General features: G+C 35.0%; 1 protein-coding gene across 1 annotated transcript in view; it reads left to right on the forward strand.

Annotated features, from left to right (window-relative positions):
- FANCL (FA complementation group L) overlaps positions 1 to 16037 on the forward strand; it is a 113327-nt gene that overhangs the window by 26253 nt on the left and 71037 nt on the right. Inside the window, exons 5-7 of the mRNA XM_045979046.1 lie at positions 6379 to 6437; positions 8535 to 8595; positions 11870 to 11926. Of these exons, the coding sequence (XP_045835002.1) occupies positions 6379 to 6437; positions 8535 to 8595; positions 11870 to 11926 (177 nt within the window). The remainder of the gene's footprint in view (positions 1 to 6378; positions 6438 to 8534; positions 8596 to 11869; positions 11927 to 16037) is intronic.

Here is a 16037-nt window from a genome sequence, read left to right on the forward strand (position 1 = left end):
TAAGTATGAAGTGATAATCTCATTGTAGTTTTGGTTTGTAGTGCCCTGATGATTAGTGATGTTGAGCTTCTGTCTTTTCATGTGTTTCAGCCATCTGTATGTCTTGGAGAAATGTCTGTTCATGTCTCCTGCCCATTTTTTAATTGGATAATTTAGGGGTTTTTTTGGTGTGTGTTCAGTCATATAAGTTCTTTATATGTTTTGGATACTAACTCTTTGTCAGGTATGTTATTCGCAAATATCTTTTCCCATTTAGTAGATTTGTTGATTGCTTCCTTTGCTGAGCACAATCTTTATTTTGATGTAGTCCCAACAGTTTATTTTTGCTTTTGTTTCCCTTGCCTTAGCAGACCTGTTTAGAAAAATGTTGCTGTGGATGATGTCAGAGAAATTAATCCCTGTGTTCTCTTCTAGGATTTTACAGTTTCATTTCACATTTAGGTCTTTAATTCATTTTGAGTGTATTTTTGTGTATGGTGTATTAAAATGGTCCAGTTTCATTCTTGTAGCTTCTTCATGCTTGTAGCTGTTCAGTTTTCCCAGTACCATTTGTTGAAGAGACTTTTTTCCCCATGGCATATTCTGTATACAGACATTTTAACAATATCTGTTGTTTCAGTCCTTGAGAATGGAATGTCTAGTCTTGCCATTTTTTTTTTTTCCTTTTTTCTTTTGGTCTCGTCTTTCATCAGTACATAGTTTTCAGAATACGGGTCTTTCACTTTGATTAGGTTTATTCCTTAACTCCCTCATTTATTATTATTACTTTTTTAAGATTTTTTTTTTTTAACTTATCAGAGAGAGTAAGTATATAGGCAGAGGGAACAGCAGAGAGAGAGGGAGAAGCAGGCTCCCCACTGAGCAGGGAGCCCTATATGGGGCTTGATTCCAAGACCCTGGGATCATGACCTGAGCTGAAGGCATATGCTGAGCCACCCAGGTGCCCCTCCCTCATTTATTAAATCAATCATTTATATCAGTATGGATTCATAGATATTGTATCTTATACTTTGGTTTGTAATCCAGTCCTTATTTATTTGTTCAGATTGTCCAGTTTGGCACAGTGATCCTTTTAAAGACATTTAAGAAAAAGGTCATTTATATTTACCTGTATATTTACTGTTTCTGGTAGTTTTTGTTGTATATCCACATTTCTCTTGTTTCATTTACTTTCTTCCTTAGGTTATTCCTTTAACATTGCTTGTAGTGCATAGCTTGTACTGATACATTTTTTCCAGTGGTTTTATGTCTGACATGGTATTTGGCCTTTTGAAAGATACTTTTACTAGGTATAAAACTCTAGATTTTTTTTCTTTTAGTACTTTTCAGATGTTGCTTAATTCTCTTGCATTATTGCCTATGAGAAATCTCTTCTGTTTCTTGTTTTTGTTCCTTTGTAAGTGTGTTTTTGACTGCTTTTAAGATTTTTCTTTTTATCATTGGTTTTTGTTGATTAGATTATGATGCACCTAGGTGTAGTTTTCTTCATGATTTTCCTCCATAGGGTTTGTGGAGCTTTTTGAATTTGTGAGTATATATTTTTAATTTGGGCAAAACTTCAGCCATTATTTCTTAAAATTTTTTTCCTTCTTCTCCTTTGTTTTGGGGACTTAAAATATGTGTATAGTAGGCCATTTAAAAATCATTCCATAATTCACTAATGGTTCTGTTCTTTTTCATTGCTTGTTTCAGTGTCTTTCTCTTGAATGTTCTGTGCCTTCGGGTACCCTAATATTTTCTTTTGCAATACTTATTCTGCTGTTGATACTTTATAGCATCTCAGACATTGTATTTTTTATCTCTTTGATTTGGGTCTTTCTTTATCTTTCCTGTTCTATTTAGCATACTCATGCTTTTCTCTACCTTCTTGAACATATGTAGATATCACTGTTGAAATATTTTTAAACAGTTCTATCATCTGCCATTTTTGTATTTCTCTTGACTTTTTTTCTCTTCATTATGAATCTTATTTTCCTGTTTCTTTGCATACTTTGGTGGGATGCCAGATACTGTGCATTCCAACTATTGTGTGCTAGATAATTTTATTCTCTTAAATATTCTTGATTTATTCTAAGCTGTAGTTAAATTATTTGGAAACAGTTTAAGCTTTTCATAGTTTGCTTCTAAGCTTTGTTAGGCAGAATCAAAACAGACTTTAGCCTAGATTAATTTGGCTCTACCACTTAGGCAATAATCTTCAGAGTACTCTCTCTCTCTCTCTCCTTTTTTTTTTTTTTTTTTAAGATTTTACTCATTTATTTGACAGTGAGCATGAGCACACAAGGAGGGGGAGTAGCAGAGGGAGAAGGAGAAGCAGGCTTCCCACTGAACAGGGAGCCTGATATGGGGCTTGATCCCAGGACCCTGTGATTATGACCCTGGCCGAAGTCAGATGCTTAACTGACTGAGCCACCCAGGCACTCTCAGAAGAGAATTCCCACCACTTCTCTTTAATGATAACCTTTATAGTATAAGGTTTTCTATTCTTCTGAGAGGAAACATGACTACTCCCAGCCTTGTGTGAGCTCTGAGATTGTTTTGCATGTTCCAGTCTCATGATTCCCTGGCCTTGGGTAGTTTTCTTACATATACACAGCAATCATACTTAGCTGATGACTTTTACAACGATACACTGATATTGTCTAGGTTCATTCTCTGTGTATTATCTCTTCTTATATAGCATTCCTCTTTGGTACTGTACATTGTGAATTATACATGTCTTTGCCTCCCCCAACTCACCCCCTTTTGTCAAATCAGGGAGAATTATCTGGCTCCATTTGATTCTCCATCCTTGCTGTGAAGTCTGAAAAATTGTCCAGGTAGTAAGACAGGATAATTATAAAGATTTTCTCATTTGTTTCCCTTCTTTCAGTAATCACTGTTTTTTGCTACCTGTTTGATGTCTGAACATCATTGTTTCATATATTTTGTCCAGTTTTTAGTTAAAGTGGGAAGGTAAATCCTGCTGCTGTCTCTCCATCATAGCTTGAAGCAGAAATCTTCTCAGTTTCTTAAAAGTTCTATTCTATTGTTGCTTTTTAAAATTCTTGCTTTGAGAATTGTGATGCTACTTTTATTCTATTTCCCATAAATTATTTGGTCTCATAAGTTAATGGACTTTTTCTTTAAAGTCTGCATATTAAGATACATTTGAGTCAGTCATTAGGACTTCTTTCTCACATGGTCAGTTTTTTTCATTATGTGAATTTCCAGAAAGTATGCTTAGATTATAATTCAGAATATTCTTTCTTCTCTTTTGTTTTCCTTTTCAAGGTCGCCAGTTCTTTTTGTGTTGGATTTTCATTACCTGTTTCCATTTCAACTGCTTTTCTCTGATGGTTTTTATTTTTATTTTCTGCTTTGATAATTTTTTAAAAATTTCATAATGGCAAAGAAAATGCTAGAAAACTTATTGAGGGTGGCACTTGATTGGCATAGTCTGTTAAGTGTCCAACTCTTGGTTTTGGCTCAAGTCATGATCTCAGGGTCATACAATCAAGCCCTGCTTTGGGTTCCATACTTAGCACAGAATCTGCTTAAGACTCTCTCTCTCTCCTTTTGCTCCTCCCCCTGCTCACTCTCTTTCTCTCACTAAAGTAAATAAATAAATCTTTAAAATTCTTTTTTTTTTTTAAAGATTTTATTTATTTACTTGACACAGAGAGACATCACAAGCAGGCAGAGAGGCAGGCAGAGAGGAGGAACCAGGCTCCCTGCTGAGCAGAGAGCCCAATTCGAAGCTTGATCCCAGGACCTGAGATCATGACCTGAGCTGAAGGCAGAGGCTTTAACCCACTGAGCCACCCAGGTGCCCCAAATCTTAAAAATTCTTATTGGGGTAAAGTACCCATAACATATGCCACTTTTAACCATTTTATTTTAAATATGGTCTACCCCCAACTTGAGGCATCAACTCACAGCTCTGAGATAAGAGTTATGGGCTCTACTACCTGAACTATCCATCACACTGCCTCTTATGAAATTTTTATTTTACTCTATTCCTCCTTGAGCACTTATTAATTTATTCTACTGTAGTATCTTTTTTTTTTTGAACTAAATTTTTTTTCCTTGTAATTTCTGTTCATGGTTTTTTGAATTTCTGAGTCTGGGTACAGATGCTTACTAATGATAATATAATTCATATTGTAATTTGTTTATGCCTTGTGTTTTTTAAATTTGCATGGAGGATCATTATCACTTGAAATGTTTTCTTTTATTCTGATTTTGACTCATAGTAGCTTGGCATTGATGAAAACATCTTTGTGAATTTGATTGTTGGCAGTAGTTTATAAAATTACTAGTTTTAGAATACTTCTGTAGTTGAGGCAAAGTACAGTTTATTTAATGGCTGATTTTTTGAGTAGTGCTGATGGAGGAGTTGAGTATTTTTATTTTGTTAAATAAGATCCTCAGTTTTCCATTGTTATTTTCCTCCTAATACCCTGTTTCCAAAGGATGTCTCCATCTACCTTTTTATCATCTTCTTCCTGTGTATTTCTTTTACAAGGTGAGCTTCTTGACTTTTATGTTCATATTAAGCCCCCTCCCTGTAGTCAGTGCTCTGATCTACTAACCTCTTCATTATTATCCTTACACTTAGTTCAGTCTCCCCTCCTCTCTTCCACGCAGTTTTTTTCTGAACCTCATAGTTCTTTAAAAGGACTTGGTATAGGAGCCCCAGAGTGAAAACCACTGGAAAGTGGTTTATGTTTTTCTTCCTACAGGTAGTTTGAAGTTTATAGTGTTCTCTGTTTTCTGATTTTGGTGGAGACATGATTTTTTTGTGGTTTTAGTTTTAGTTTTTGTTTTTTTAAAGATTTTATTTATTTTAAAGAGAGAGAGTTGGGGCAGAGGGAAAGGGAGAGAATCTCAAGTAGACTCTGTGCTGAGCATGGAGCCCAACGTGGGCCTTGATCTCATGACCCTGAGATCATGACCTGAGCTCAAACCAAGAGTTGGATACTTAACTGACTGAACCACTCAGGTGCTCCTGTTTTAGATATTCTTAATATTGATCTATTTGGGAGGATATATGGAGAGATTCAGATTTAGGCAACTGTCATTACTTTGTTCCATACAACCTGGAAGACTTCTTTTTGAGAGCAATTAACATTTTTTATATGCTTTAAAAAAGCTAATTTTGGACATTTTCTTGAATCAGAAAAATATTATGGCATGTAACATAGCATTTGACCTTTTAAAATGGCTGGATTTTGCAAATAAGGGACTTTGGAATTTTATTCTTTCAGATAACAGATCAGAGTAGTTTTACTATTTTTCATGTAAATTCTGAATTCCAGATTGTTCTTACATCTATGTGTGGGATGTCTATAAAGTTAGGTTAAAGTTACTACATAATACCTTCTAGTGCTTTAATGAAATAGTGAATTATTGTTACTTGACCTTTTGAAAAGGTCAGTAGTACATTTTGTTTCATTCTTTTAAAGGACATTTAAATGTAATGAAAGTCAGAACTGTAATATTATCATGAAAGTAAAGGTTATGGGGTACATTTAATTGTGTTCCTTTAGTTTTGAATCTGCTTTAAGGGAGCCTGTGCTAAAATTCTCATGGTGATTATTTTTCGAGAATTTTATTACTCTTTTTCATTTTATATTGTTGGAGTAAAAGATTATATTTCTGTTTGTCTTTTTCTGCTTACCTTTGCTCAGATCATGTGTATTATTCTATTTAAGATATAAAGTTTAAGCTGCTTACCCATTCACTTTCTCAAGAAAGTGAAACCGAATATATTGCTCAGAGAACAGTTCTTTCCTTAGAAAAACTCTTGAGTAAAATTTGGTATATTCAAATGTATAGCTAGTAAATATTTAAATTAAAATAAATATTAGTGATTTTTTTTATTAAAGGCCCACGAATGTGCGGGAATTAAATATTCTGTTTTTTAAAAATATTTTTCATGTCTGTATGTTCAGATTGTGTAACTAACTATACTTTCATTTTAGTAAAATGAGGAAATTGAAAAATATGAAGTCTAATGGATTACATATTCTTATATTACACTGGTTTTTTTTTCTTCCATAGTCAAAGCAATTGAAAGAATTTTTTTCCCCAAGTTTATAAAAAATAATTAAATTTCATTGTTTGCACTAACAGTTTCTTAACATTCTGTTATGTGAATTGATTCTCTTTAAAAATGAAGTCTTGTCTTTGTTTTGGTTTCCCAATAATTACAGAGTTTCTGGCATTTTTACATTATTTTCCTTCAAATGTAGTATTCTATTGCATATATTTTAACAAATGTAAAAATTTGGATAAAGTTGATACCTTTTTGAAAATAAAGGAAAACATTGCTTTTTTGATGTAATTTTGTTTAACTTTTTCTTAACATTGTGATTTTCTCAATATTTTCCACAGGGACGTGATTTTCACCTTAGAATAGTGTTGCCTGAAGATTTACAAATGAAGAATGCAAGGTGATGTATTGTTTGGTCATATGCACGCATCTTGGTGGGATAGTCAGTTAATCTAGGAAAAGCTTATTCTATTAGTTTTGCCTAAAGTGCTTATTAGTCAACCAGAAACATTTCCAGATTTTTCCAAATCAGTGTACATTTGTAAGTTACTATGCTTTGTGCTGAAGTACTTTCGAAGGTAACACATTAATTCTCTATTTTTTATTTTTTTCCTTTGAAAGCTTAGATGATTAGCAGTTGTGTAAGTTATCTGTTGGTACAGACGCCCATCAAGGAATGTCAAGAGAGGAGATTGGAAATTAGTTAGCACTTAGAACCTCTTTTCTGCTCTTAAATATCTCTGGAAGAAGAGTGGAGGAAGGATCCAGAGACACTCATTAGAATTGACAGGATTTTTGTGACTGATTAGAAGTAGGAGAGGAAAGGAAAGAGGAGTGAAGTTCGCTTTCTAAGTTCCTGGCTCACATCACTAAGCTAGAGAATGGGTCACAGTGGAGAAGTAAGAGAGCCATCATTTTAAGACATATTAGATGTGAAATATCAAGAGGAGCTGTTTAATGTATTAGTGTGGATCTCAAGTGTGAAACACGGAAGTCACAGTAGGGATGGGATTTGGGGCTGTGAGTATGGGTACTTAACATTGCCGGCAAGTGTGAGGTGAAAAAAGAAGACCAACATTTAAAGACTTGAGAGTATACCAACATGTAAAGAACTGATAAAGAGGAACTTGGAAGAAGACTAAGGATTGACCAAAGAAGTAAGAGGAAAATCTGGACCGTTGTCTCTGAAGCCAAATAGAGGCTTAATGAGGACATGGTTCCTAGTGCTGAGTATTGCAGAGGGATCAGGTTAAATTAGGTTTCATGTAGTGGCAGAGGTCAGATTGTATTGGGTTTCAGAGTGGGTGAGTAGAAAGGAAACGTAAACAGTATAAACTACAATTGACCCTTGAAGAATCCAGGGGTCAGGGGCACCGACCCTTTGTGCACTTGAAAATTTGCATGTAAATTTTGACTGCAAAAATTTAATAGTGCTGTTGATCGGAAGCCTTACTGATAACATGAACAAACTGTTTAATGCTTGTATGCTGTACGTTGTACATATTGTAGATTAAAAAGAAAACTTTGTTAAGAAAATCATGAGAGGAAACACGTTTGCAGTACTGTATGTATGTTTATTGAAATAATCTGTGTGTAAGTGGACCTGGGCAGTTCAGCCAGTGTTGTTCAAGGATCAACTGTATTTTGAAGAAGAGGAGTGGTAGAGAAGGGTATACAGTCAAGGCAGAGTTATAATCTTGTTTTTTTGAGATTTGCTTGAACAAGTTAATATGTTTGTTGAAAAAACTAGCAGAAAATAAAACTGTCAAAATAAAGTGATTAATTACTTGATATGACCAAGTTGGTGACAAGGGATGCAAAGTACATTTGGAAGGGGAGTTTTCCCATGGGCATTTGAATGAACTACTTTGCCATTAAGAGAGAAAAAATAGGGGTGGAAATGGGGATTAGCATAGCAAAAATGGAAGAGAGTCGTGGTGGCTGAAAGGGTTGTAATTGGGGAATCAGAGGGGCTTCCTACTTCCAGGTAAGGAAAAGCAATTCTTAGAAGAATTACTCACCTAAGCAAGATTGAGAGCTCAGCTGAGGTGAGCGATTGGATAGATGAACACTAACTACTACTTACACAATTAAAAGTATCTTTTACATTGATCTTGAATTTGAAGATTATATTGCTACATATGCTTTCTCAAATACAAGTTCTGTATATTATGATCAGAACTGTTGGTTTATTTAACCTACCTTAGAGAAGAATCAAGTTAAGTAGAAAATTCTGCTTTCGATATTTTAAAAAAAGATTTACTGTTTGCATGTCATTTACTGATTGCCGTTATTTATATTTTGAAATAAAATTAGTACCGACAGTCTGAAGACAAGACTTTCAACAGTATCAGTGGTAAAAATTTTATTAACTTGTCAGAATTATATTTATGTCATTCTCTTCTTTGTATGTGCATGTTTGTGTTAGCATACAAATAAGTTTTTTCTTTTTAATTCTGAACAATGAATAAACCATTTTGTTCCATTAAAATTTTAGATTATTATGTAGTTGGCAACTGAGAGCAATACTTAATGGATACCATCAAATAGTACAACAGGTAAGTCCTTTAAAAGATTTGTTTTAAGCAAGGAGGGCGGGGGGTTTAGGAGGTAGGCAAGGAAACAAGATGGGATCGGGAGGGAGACAAACCATAGGAGACTCTTAATCTCACAAAACAAAATGAAGGTTGCTGGGGGTGAAAGGGGGTAAGGATAGAGTGGCTGGGTTATTGGGGAGGGTGTGTGCTATGGTGAGTGAAATGTGTAAGCCTGATGATTCACAGACCCGTACCCCTGGGGCAAATAATACATTATATGTTAATAAAAATAATAAAATTTAAAAAATTGCTACATTAACTCTTTTTTAGGGACTACTTGCAGAATGTGGTGACAGACTGGTAGAGTAGTTGCTGAATTTTATAGGTTTCATCTCAAATATTTTAAGGGTCCATGCATTATATAAAATGTTTTCTGTCTTGGAATTCTCAGCACATTATTGGGCAGTATTCTGAAGTGAATTTCCATCCTGGAGAGGGTCTTCAAATGTATTCACCTTTATCCATATCCATCACTTTTTGAGCAGTTTTTCTGCTGAGACTGAATAGTGATAGAAGAAATCCAGGAACGATCTAGGTATTTTAGAGTATCTGTGGCAAAAATTGGAATGTAGTTCTAGATTAGTAACAGAAAAGGTGTGGTGGAGATCACTTAGGATCATATATATGTACTTAATGAACATAGATGTAAATACAGCAGAGATATAAATAGGCAGGGTTAATCTTTTTATAACTGGAAGTTTGTATTATTATTATTTTAAAAGACTTAATTTATTTGGGAGAGAGAGAATGAGCAGGGGAGAGGAGCAGAGGGAGAGGGAGAAGCAGACTCCCTGCTGAGCAGGGTGCCTGATGTGGGATCCATCCCAGGACCCTGGGATCACGACCTGAGCAGAAGGCAGATGCTTAACCGGCAGAGCCACCCAGGTGCCCCTGGAAGTTTGTATTATTGATCACCTTCATCCACTTCACCTTCAGCTCCAATGTAGTTTTTTTTTTTTTTTTAATATTTTATTTATTTATTTGAGAGAGAGAGTGAGAGAGAGCATGAGAGGGGAGAAGGTCAGAGGGAGCAGACTCCCCATGGAGCAGGGAGCCTGATGTGGGACTAGATCCCAGGACTCCGGGATCACGACCTGAGCCGAAGGCAGTGGCTTAACCAACTGAGCCACCCAGGTGCCCCCAATGTAGTTATTCTTAAAGTTAGATTCTTCTACCTGAAATTTCTTTAAAAATTAGAAACACTTAAAAAAGATTACTGTTACTAAAGAAACCCAAAGTAATGAAATGCCTCTTGTAGAAAAAATAATGTAAGTAGAACTGCATTTCTTTTGATGCTTTATTCATTTTTATGTTTTTTCCCGATTTCCTATACTCCTATATTTTTTTCATCTTAAAAGCAGGTTATTATGTATGATAACTGACAATGACAGTCACTCACATAAAGCATTACCGAGCCACAAAGAAATATAGGAGATAAACTATTTGATTTGTAGAATGTAGGCTGTCATTGCTGGCAGCATAATTACTGCTGTTTTTTTAAGGGGATGTTTAAATTATTTCTGTTTTCTCTCCACTGCCTCCTCCTCATCCAGTGTGACTATTTTGTATTCTAGAGTTTGGGAAATGAATCTATTGAGATATTTAAATACCCTGGAAAAAATTGTTAATAAAGACTAAGTGTAATAATATCTATAACTGTTTTTCTCTATCAGTTCACCAAGAGGGTTCCTAGAAAAAGTCCCAATTACTTACTAATCTTTTTCCTGTCCTCTAGTTGGTCATATAGAACCAACTAGAGTGAGTTAGTTTGTCTTTGTTTTATTCTAATATTACTATTCTTTCCTTGTATCGATTTTTAACTTTAGTAAATATGGGTCAGGGGAATCAGCAGTCTTTTTCTGTGAATGGCCAGCTAGTAAATTTTTTAGGCTTTAGTGGTCCCTAAAATCTCTGTCACAACTACTTCACTTGTAGAGCCAAAGCAGCCATAAAGAGGTAAATGAATGGGAATTGCTGCATTTCAGTACAGCTTTATTTACAGAAATTGGTATTGGGCTGGATTTAGCCTCTAGGCTGTAGTTCACAAAATCTGATATAATTTATTGCTCATTACTGGTAAGCTAACAGGGAAAATACTGTATAGAAGATGGGGAAGTCAAGATTTGTTTTACAGATTTGCCCACCTAAAGCTATGTTAAGATGTGCTTCATATGTCTCATGCATTGTTGAAGTATTTTAGATTATTATTTTTCTCCGCTAAAAGAGGGAACAGAATCACAGATTGGCTGTGTGGTGGTAGTGCAGTGTATCACAAAAAGTAACAAAAATAAAATATTTTGATTTCAAGCCGAGAAGTGATGTAGAGTTTCATCAAATAAAAAATGTGACACTTGAGAATTTGCTTTCCTTTATTCTGTAGGTATTTTAAGAATCAAAGATTTCTTGGAAACAGAATTGTAACTCTTAAATATTTATTGAACTTTAGAAGTTATTTCCTTTTTGCCATTTTATTATAATGGTTTTATCTTCTTTAAAGATTGACTTCTTTTGAACTAATAGGGTTAATTGTGAAAAGACAAAACTAACAATTGTATGTAGTTTTTAAGGCATGGGGGAAAATAAAAACATGGTGTTGATTAATAATTGATTCATCACTCTGATTAGATTTTTTAATTGCATAGATTTGCCTGATTTTTATATTTTATGTTCATTTTTCCACCCCATACCACTTTTTAAAAATTTTTTTTATAATTTTTTTTAGATTTTATTTATTCGACAGAGATCACAAGTGAGCCCGAGAGGCAGGTGGGGGTGGGGGTGGGGGGAGCAGGCTCCCTGCAGAGAGCCCAATGCGGGGCTCCATCCCAGGACCCTGGGATCATGACCTGAGCTGAAGGCAGAGGCTTTAACCCACTGAGCCACCCAGGCGCCCCCGCCCCCCCCCCCTTTTTTTAAATAATGTGGTTTGGTAGATTTGCTAAACTTGATCAGTTGTTAGTGCTGAAGGAACAAAGGCGTGTTTGAGATTTTAAGAGACTTTGGTACAATTTAATTTAGCTCACCAAAATAGATTTGAGGGTAGTAATTACTCTTTCAGAATTTTGAAATTGGTAGGTATAGAAGGGATGGTGACTAGTACTTCAGTTCTTAAACTTTTAAGATGTAGATATATCTAATATTTTTTCACATTCACATGGACTTATATTTTATTTCAGTTTCAGTGTACAGGATATTCATTGTAAAAATAAAATTAATTAGAAATGTTTCTATCTAGAGAATGCAGCACTCTCCTGATCTAATGAGCTTTATGATGGAGTTGAAGATGATTTTGGTAAGAATTTGTTTTCTAATGCTATTACCATATTCAGTAAATCCTGATTTTTTAAAAATTCCTATAAAAATTAGCATGATTAGAATTTAAAACTTCTACTCCCAGTCACTCAATTTTATTGTGTCAGTCACTTATTTTACTGTGGGTAAATGTGGATGATGCTTCTTTTGAATTACAGGAGGAACAGAACGTGTGTATAGGAACCAAATTGATTGTGTCAAACCGAGTACACTGGACACTAGTCTTGGACAGGTGGTGAAATAAAATATAGTCCTGGTCTGTCAGAATTTAACATCTATGGAGAGATTAGGTACCCACACTTAAAGATCTAATACAATGTATAAATAAATTTGTTTATAGCTACAGATTTCTGAAGAACTTGTTACGCTTCATTACATACATACAGCTATATATAATAATTGATTACTCAGTTAATTATGCATAAAATACTTGAGTTTTTAGTTTATCTTATAGACATTGTATTGTTTAAGAAATTTTTAACTGCAAGTTTTCAATATAAACAGAAGAGGGAAGACTGTATAGTGAATACCTATGGACCCATGACCTGCCTTTAACATTTTGCCATTTTTCTTCCCCTACTCCTTAAGGAGAAGGGACTAGAGTACTCTTTTTTAGATTTATTTGAGAGGGAGAGTATGCCCTGAATAGGGAAGGGAGAGGCAGAGGGAGAGAAAGAATTCTCAAGCGGTCTTCCCGCTGAGTGCTGAGCCAGCTGCAAGGCTCAATCCAGGACCCTGAAATCGTGACCTGACCTGAAACCAAGAGTTGGACACTGATCCGGTGTATACTTCTAACAGCTAAGTGTTTCTTTGTTTTGTTTTTAAATACGCTGTTATAACCCCAACAAACTTAGTGGTAATTTCTTATAGCTTCTTGTTTGTGTCTGTATGCAAACAAAGTCCACACATTAAATGTTGATATGTCTCCTAAGTCTTTTAATTTCTAGCACTGCTATGTCTTTCCCGTACTTTTTTTTCCCCTCTTTTTGTCTACTAGTTAAATGAACTATGTGTCCTGTAACATTTCTTGCGTTCTGGATTTGGTTTATTAAATATTCATAGTATCTTTTAACATATTTTTCTACCTTTTTTTGTGATCTAGTCTCATTTGTTCTGGTAAGAATACTTTGTGCTGTGTACTTATATTGCACGAGGAGGCACATGGTATTTGATAGTTCCTCTCTTAGTAGAGTTAGGATTGATCAGTAGATTTAGATCCATCAAGTATAAAGTTTGTTATCAGCTTATCACCTAATGATTATAGCATCCAGTGATAATCATTGCCTACATCCACTATTAGGGGTTGCAAATGGTGATTTTTAAAATTCCATCATCTACATTTGTTATCTGGCTATCTTCTGTAGAGAACTTCCTTTCATTAGTTGTTTGGTTTATTTGAGGTATAGCTCATGCTGGAGAAATAGGTTAAGTGCTTGTTTCTTTTCCCTTTCCTTTTTTTTTTTTTTTAACAAGAATCAATTTTTAGAGTAATGAGTTAGTGCCTAGCAACTGTCAAAGGAAAATAATGATTTTTTTTTTTTAGTATCATTATGAACTCCTGAGTTTTTATATATTGACTTAAATCCATTGCAGTCACTATACCTGTTGATGCTTAAATTGTATCATTTTTGATCAGCGTATGCCTCTTCATTTGGCTCCTTAGTTCTTCTAACACAGGCCGAACTATGCTTTCTGAGACCAGTTACCCCAATTTAATGTACGTTTGCAGAACTATAATTAGTTACTTCTCTAAAGAGCCATGGTTTCTTTGTAGGAAATGGTGTTTTGATGCCACAGATCTGGAAACTGTGAATTGTTACTATTACTGGTAGGCCTCTTCAGTGGACAGAGCTAGGAAAAAATGCTGTTTAGAAAGAGAATAATTCATTATGAGTTCATATTGACATTTCCAATTCAAATTTGGCATTATAACACTTTTAATTTGATTTTAATGCTTATATTTTACTCTGAAAATCTTGGTTTCTAATATTAACATAATTATTTTTTATTTTTTACTTGTTATGTTTTACTTATGCTTTTCCTATGTCTCTATTTATATTTTACAGAATTACAGTACCAATATATTGCTACTAACAACTGAAAGCAGTTTATTTTTTGTAGTTCTTTTTGAGTTTTTTATTCTTAGCAGCAGCTGCCGCATACTAAGAGCTTAGTTGCTCAACTTGTTCTCAGTCCTTTTTTTTTTTTTTTAAATCCTCATAACAACCCTCTGAATGTTTGGGATCAGAATAAATAGTTTAGGGGCGCCTGGGTGGCTCAGTGGGTTGGGCCTCTGCCTTCAGCTTGGGTCATGATCTCAGGGTCCTGGGATTGAGCCCCAAATGGGGCTCTCTGCTCAGCAGGGAGCCTACTTCCTTCTGTCTCTCTGCCTGCCTCTCTGCCTGCTTGTGATCTCTCTCTCTCTGTCAAATAAATAAATAAAATCTTTGGAAAAAAAAAAACAAAGAATAAATAGTTCAAAGTCAATTTCTAAAGTTTGAATTTTGACTTACAAATTTGTAAACTCTAACGAGAATTATCAAAATTGATCATGAATTTCATCAAAGGCCAGATTTCATGATAAGTTTCAAAGAGGTAAGGTGAAGAAGTAAAGCATATTTTGGTTTATCTTGAGATTGCACAAAAATTCGAGAAGTTTTTTATTGGGGTACCTAGGATGACTCAGTCAGTTAAGCATCTGTCTTGGCCTCAAGTCGTGATCTCATGGTCCTGAGATAGAGCACCACATTAGCCCCCTTGCTCAGCAGTGAGCCTGCTCTCTCTCTCCCACTCCCCTTGCTTGTGCTCTCTCCTCCTCTCTCTGTCAAATAAATAAAATCTTTAAAAAAAAAAAAAGGTGTTCTTATCATAATTTTCATAAGCTATACAAATAAAAGGAATAAGGGACCAGAGTAAAACTATATACACCATGTCACATTAGCTCTTACTACTGGCTGACTTTATTAGGTTGTAAGAACAAGCTGTTTTGGTCATATAATTTTGAAGAAACTCATTAATTTAAAATAAAATACATTGATCTCTAACAGTATTCTATTTAGTACATTTGTTGCTGCATTTCTGAATAAAATGGCATGCTATATTTTAGTTTTCTAGAGAAATTGACAGAATTGGTGAAACTATTGCACATTTATGAACAGTGTATCAAAAAAGTATATCAAAGTGTATCAAAAAATATCAGTTTATTTGTTGGGCTGTGTAGTCAGTAACAGGGTTTTCTATAATGTAATCACCCATGAAAGTACTGAGGATGATGTACAAATGAAATCAGTAATTACTGAACCTTTTCAGGAGATTTGGTAAATCTCCACAGTTTCCTAGTAATAACTAGGCATATAGTAGGTGTTCAGTATATATTTAATAAGTGAACAATTACCTGTATTTTATTTATTTATTTTTTTAAATTTTTTTTTCCATTTTATTTATTTTTTCAGTGTAACAGTATTCATTGTTTTTGCACAACACCCAGTGTTCCATGCAAAACGTGCCCTCCCCATTACCCACCACCTGTTCCCCCAACTTCCCACCCCTGACCCTTCAAAACCCTCAGGTTGTTTTTCAGAGTCCATAGTCTCTTATGGTTCGCCTCCCCTTCCAAATTTTTTTGTTTTTTAATAAACATATAATGTATTTTTATCCCCAGGGGTACAGGTCTGTGAATCGCCAGGTTTACACACTTCACAGCACTCACGATAGCACATACCCTCCCCAGTGTCCATAGACCCCTCCCCCTCTTCCAATCCCACATCCCCCCAGCAACCCCCAGTTTGTTTTGTGAGATTAAGAGTCATTTATGGTTTGTCTCCCTCCCAGTCCCATCTTGTTTCATTTATTCTTCTCCTATCCCCCTACCCCCCCATGTTGCTTCTCCATGTCCTCATATCAGGGAGATCATATGACAGTTGTCTTTCTCCGATTGACTTATTTCACTGACATGATACGCTCTAGTTCCATCCACGTCGTCGCAAATGGCAAGATTTCATTTTTTTGATGGCTGCATAATATTCCATTGTGTATATATACCACATCTTCTTTATCCAGTCATCTGTTGATGGACATCTAGGTTCTCTCCA

Source organism: Meles meles, chromosome 15 (genome assembly GCF_922984935.1).
Source record: "Meles meles chromosome 15, mMelMel3.1 paternal haplotype, whole genome shotgun sequence".
In the NCBI taxonomy this organism is placed as follows: Eukaryota; Metazoa; Chordata; class Mammalia; order Carnivora; family Mustelidae; genus Meles; species Meles meles.